The 6000-nt window shown below is 44.6% G+C and overlaps 1 protein-coding gene across 1 annotated transcript in view; it reads right to left on the bottom strand.

The window, feature by feature from the left end:
* Window positions 1-3717: 3717 nt before the first annotated feature.
* Window positions 3718-6000, bottom strand: part of LOC126416985 (uncharacterized) — a 40447-nt gene continuing 38164 nt past the window's right edge. Inside the window, exon 3 of the mRNA XM_050084869.1 lies at window positions 3718-4170. Coding sequence (XP_049940826.1) covers window positions 3718-4170 — 453 coding nt within the window. The remainder of the gene's footprint in view (window positions 4171-6000) is intronic.

The raw sequence follows: 6000 nt of genomic DNA, 5'->3' as shown, positions 1-6000 counted from the left end.
GATGTGGGGAGAGAGATGGCGGAGATTTGTAATTTGTCATGAACTGCTATATTTATACATGATGATATCAAGGTAAATACATTGTTTGTTCTCTATTAATATCTTTCTTTTGCTAACTATCCCTATCAGTAGTTAGTGCCTTCCATAGTTTGAATCTTTTATTTAGCTGGCAGTAGTGGCGCTCGCTGTATTGCAGTAGCTTGAGCAGCGAAGATTTTTGTGAGGTAAGTGATTTGTGAAAGGTATAGTTTAATGTTAGTCAGGGCCATTCTTTTGCAGGGATCTTTGATAGTCAGATTGCGTTGCGCTAAAAATATTTTATGTCAGTTTAAGCACAGTCGTGTAGAATTGTTCAAAGGGGACGTTTCACAACTTATTCCAGAACGTACAATTTAGTTTTATGTCTGGTAATTAGACATTTTTTTGAATCAACCCAATTTTTCTGTCGAGCGGCAGGCGTTGGACACGTTATCTTCGACATTCTGTAGCGCCGTTAGGTGATGCCCCACGTGGAGATGCATGGTTGCCTCTTTGAACATCTTACAGTGGGGTAACACAAGTCATAGGGTAGCGATATGCACGTATACAGATGGTGGTAGTATTGTGCATACTATGTAAAAAATGGCAGCACATTGACAGAGCTGTCATTTGTACTCAGATGATGCACGTGAAAATGTTTCCGACGTGATTATGGCCGCACGACGATAATTAACAGACTTCGAACACGGAATGGGAGTTGGAACTAGACGCATAGGTATTCCCTTTCAGAAATCGTTAGGCATTTCAAAATTTCAGTAACCGCAGTGTCAAGAATACCAAACAGTGCCGAGAATGCCAAATTTCAGACATTATCTCTCACCACGCACAACGCAGTGGGCGACGGCCCTCACTTAACGACCGAAAGTAGCGGCGTTCGTATAAAGTTGCCAGTGTTAACAGTCAAGAAACACTGCTTGAAATAACCGCAGAAATCCTTGTGGGACGTACGACGAACGTATCCGTTAGGACAGTGCTATACGTTCGGCTATAATGGGCTATTGCAGCAGACGAATGACGCGAGTGCCTTTGCTAAGAGCACTACATCGCCTGCAGCACCTCTCTTGAGCTAATGATCATATCTGTTGGACCCTAGACGATTGGACAACCGTGGTCTGGTCGGATGGGTCCCCATTTCATTCGCTACGAGCTGCTGGTGGGGTTCAAGTGTGGCGCAGACCCCACGAAGCCACAGACCCAAATTGTCAACAAGGCACTGTGCTAGCTGGTGGTGGCTCCTTAATAGTGTGGACAGTGTTTACATCATGGTCCCAAACAAAGATGAACTTTCTGTCGATGAAAACGCATCATGTCAGAACATTCTGGACGATTAGAACGAATGATTTGGCCGCACAGATCGCCCGACATGAATCCTACCGAACGTTTATGGGCACAAAATCGTGCAACGGCACCACTTTCGCATTTATGGACGGCTATAGAGGCAGCATGGGTCAATATTTCTGCTGGGGGCTTCAAAACAGGTGTTGAGTCCATGCCACGTCGAGATGTTCTACTATTCTGGGAAAAAGGAGGTCCAACGCGATATTGGGAGGTGTCTCAAGACTTTTGTCACCTCATTATAATTTGTAAACAGTATTGTCATTGTGGTATACAGCGTAATGTTGTGTAACAAATCAGCCACCATTCATTCCCCACATAGTTCTAAAAACAAACTATCTGCTGTTACACCAGGTTACATTGAAACAATTGATAGTGGGTTAGGAAGCGATTATATTGAGATGGGGAACCAGTGGTAGGAAGGGCATATTTATTTTGTTATGGACATACACAGAGTACACCACACAACAGCAACATGCCTCATAGTGATTGTTCAAAGTGACGACCGCCTTTCTCAATGAATGCATGCGAACAGTCCGTGAAATTCTGCCACACACTCTCTCGAATATCCCTGGTGTCTCTTGTACCATAAGACAGTCAGCTCGGATCCTAGCAAGCAGGTCTCCATCCGTTTCGACGAGGGTTTCATACACCAACATCTTGATGTAACCCCAGAAGAAAAAGTCCTGAGGTGTGAGATACGACGATCATGGTGGACATGGAACAGGACTTCCCTTTCCATTGCAGTGGTGAGGGTATGTGTTGTTGAGGTGGTTACGAAGATTAACATCGAAGTGGGCTGGTGAACCATTATGTTGAAACGACATCATTTCACAGACAACAAGCAATATAATGTCCAAGAACTGGGGAAGCACATCTTGTAGGAATGTCTTGAATGTTAAGTGTTCAAATATAGAGGCAGCAAATAAGGTCTTGTTAGGTAAAATTCGACAATCCCCATCCATATGCATATAGATACTCATTGCTGATTTAGGTGGCCTGGTCATTATCCTCACTCCAGACATAGCTGTAGTGGGTGATGAAAACACCATCAGCAGTAAATAATGCCTCATCCATGAAAAATACTGACTGTATGAAGTTGGGGAATTCATCATTGCACTGCATTATCCATTGAAAGAAATGAACATGGTGCTTAAAATCTGATGGTCCCAATACTTGGCATGTTCATTTTGATGGAGATGTAATGCCTGTCCCACCAGTACTCTCCACATAGTATACTTCGAAATGTGTGTTTCATGGGCAAGTTGATGGTGGGTGGTCGGCTACATGATACAACACCATCTTCTCAAAGTCCACTGTTTGGATGTGTCTTTGGCAGGATCCTTGGCGAGCTCTCTGTGGTGTGAACGACACCATCACTTGCAGGCTGGTATCCATGGAGATAAACGTCTTCCAATTAGGATGACACCTGTTGGTAAAGCGTTCTCTACACATCTGTGCTACTTTATGTGCAGCACATCCTGGCATAGCGTACATTAAATGTCTGTCTGCCAATTCTTGGGAAAAGTAACGTTCCATCTTTGACTACGTCCCATGCACTGTACACAGCAACACATGTCAACATGATCACATCACTAGGTGTCTGAGGCAATGGACAACTGACACCAGGGATAGTTGTGTGCGAGAGACATACGTTATGAGCTGATGCAGGACATGAAGTTGTCACATGACACATGTACTACGAGCTAAGCAGTGTAAAGTAAGTCTGTTTGGTGGCCAGGGATGTAGGCTTTTTATCACTTGCCGCCTGTTCCAACGAAAAACAAACACCCAGAACCTTTCCGGGAGTGCAGCAGGACTGCATGCGCCATTGCAATATATGTATTGAGACTGGCGGTCGTCACTTGGAACGACTACTATGAGCTATGTATTTGTTATGCGGTGTACACTGTGTAAGTCTGTAACATAGTAAAGATGAGTTTCCGACCATTCCTTCCCTATATCAATATAATCGACTGTGGACCCACTATCACCTCTTCCAAAAGATTTGAGAGACCCTGTACAAAACTTCCTCATGCTCATACCTATAGTTCCCAGTCACAGTGCATAATGTCAGGTATAATTTTTAGCTTGAGTAAAGTGAAAATATTTTTTCTTTCCCTGATTCTGTCATTTCTTTGTAATGAGTTCCCCACAAAAAGCAATACATGACGTAATACAATGACGAAACGCGCTCACTTCGCTGAAATTTAACACTGATTATATGTGTGACTGAACTTGTAGACAGATGCTCAATACATCTTGTCTTTCCCCCAATACGCATGCGAATAAGCGCCCAAAACTTGCAAGTGCTCGTACTATTGTGGAGTAATGCTTAAACGCTTACCTAATAATGGCTTGATGGTGTAGGACGCACTTCTCCAGTCGACAGTGAAGGTCCCAGTAGCCAGTAGTCTGTAATGAGTCCATGGGTATAGAGGAGTTCTCTCTTGGGAGACTGACAATTTTGTTGTTGAGCAATGCTAGTTGCATCCGTAGCTGATTGATGAGGCTGACGTTGAAGGAGTCTAACACCATGGTCATCACCACGACGTGCACCGTTCCCACCGTGCAGTAGACCCAAGAGACGGCAAAGCCCAAGGGCGTCGACGCGTCGTAGGGCAGTGCCAGGAAGAAGGGCAGGCCCTCCGGGCTGACGGGAGTGAACAGCCAGTAAGTGGTTACGAGCACGCCGAGCGAGATGTAGGTCAGCGTGAAGCGGCGGACATTGCGGCCCTGAGTGAGCAGCACCGGCACGTCCTCTGGACTCAGGAATTCTGCGAAGTCCTGGCCCACCTGTAAGACCCAACGCACAACGTAAGCCACTGACTGAGAAACCTTCTGGAGACTGTAAATTTAATGGCTTCTCAAATAAGACTGATAACGGCTTCCTACAACACTACTCAATTGGTGCTGATGACCACAACACAACACACATGCCTCACTCCAGTGCGGTTCTACTAGACTTGGCAACGCTGTGTCCATGCAACCTTCTTCTCTCTTCAATGAAGCTGTACACGGCAGTTAGTAGTTGTCAGACAGCCACTCGCATAGTAACTTACCTGTTGTTTTTCACGGTTGTATAAAAATGTAATTATTGCTGGTGTCCTAACAGTTGTGTGTAGTCTAAGAAGCGCAATTATGAAGAAGAGAATAGAGAAGGACGGACTGGTGAGAGGAATCCGTTTCATGACAGGCGTTCAATAAGTAAAGTAACATATGTCTTTTTTCTCGGCCAATTTCTGCTGAAAGATTTGGAATTTGTTGTGGGACATCGTAGAATGTTCACTCTTCAGCTGACCCGTGTTCCAGCTCGCGTTTGTGCCGTTGACAGGTTGGCGTCGTGTATTCGGATTGTGACCTCTCGTTTCCTTAGTGCATTCACTGGTGCGACTACGTTTGCTCGCTTTGTAGTAGGCGAAGTAGGCGAGTGTCAGCAATATGTCTCGTGGTCTTATCGTGGCGTGTTTATCTTCTGCCGTTAGATCAGGCGATAGAAATGTCACTTGCACGCTTAGAGTAGCAAATTGACGGTGACCAACTTTAAACAGAACTTAATTAATTTTTCACACACATTTATTAAAATAATAAAAATGATCGATATTACGTAATTTGATTCTAGATGCTGTTTACAATTAACAGCCTGAAGTTGCTTTTGTCTTTGTACGGTAATCTTATTCTCACAAATCTCTGATACTTGACAAAGTGTCTACTGATTTATCTTCATGGCTATGTACAAGAATATGATAATCTTATTACGCGCAGACTGAAACTTGACAATAGACTAATGCAGACTGACTGATCGGAGGTCTGTACACTCGTTGTAATACCTCGCGCGTTCAGGTATCACTGCGCGAGTGTGATCCGCGAGGAGAAAAGGTTCTACGTTAGCAGCAATCTCATTGGCTGCGTTACATATTAATACGTGGATCGGCGTAAGCAGAATTTGGTCCGTCTCTAACACAGCGCCATCTCGTAGTGCGGAGACGGACGAGCGCTGCGCCTGCGCTGTTGTGCTTAGCGGGCGCACTCTAGTGGGAAAGTTGTGTACGCGCTGACTACGCGGATCTATGTACACAACAAAGGATGTGGTCGCGAGAGTGCACGACCACGTCGTGGTCCGGATTCAGCGGGTTTAGGTTGAATGGATCGTTATATTCGAGTAGTGCAACTTTCACTTGTGTGTGTGTCCTTCCGTTGAATTGACCTCAAGCCATCAAGCTGTCAGTTGGCGGTTTTATAGTCCGACGTTTCCCTTGCCTGACTTTATTGGCAAAGACCGATGGTTGGTCGTTCGGTCAGTCGCCTCAGTGGACGACGTGTATCTGGTCGTCCGACCGTTTCTGTGTTCTTAGCGTTCATGTCTACGGGCAATTCGTCTTGTTGCTGTATAGTGACTGTTTTAGCATTGCCTGAGTTGTTTGTGGAATTGTCTTTTGTGGTTCCATATCCATTTAATCAGATTTTGAATAGATAGTTTGATCTTAACTCTGTCTGCGTACTAGGATTTGGTGCAGTCAACTTGTGTAATTAAATGCTTGTCATTTGAAGATGATAACTGTTATTTATCGCGGTATTGGTTATTGCATCTTAGGCAGATTTTGCGAGTGTGCTGGTCAACTTTTA

Source organism: Schistocerca serialis, chromosome 8 (assembly GCF_023864345.2).
Source record: "Schistocerca serialis cubense isolate TAMUIC-IGC-003099 chromosome 8, iqSchSeri2.2, whole genome shotgun sequence".
Classification (NCBI taxonomy): domain Eukaryota; kingdom Metazoa; phylum Arthropoda; class Insecta; order Orthoptera; family Acrididae; genus Schistocerca; species Schistocerca serialis.
The sequence above is the reverse complement of the archived record's forward strand: the minus strand, read 5'-3'. Positions and strand labels throughout refer to the sequence as shown.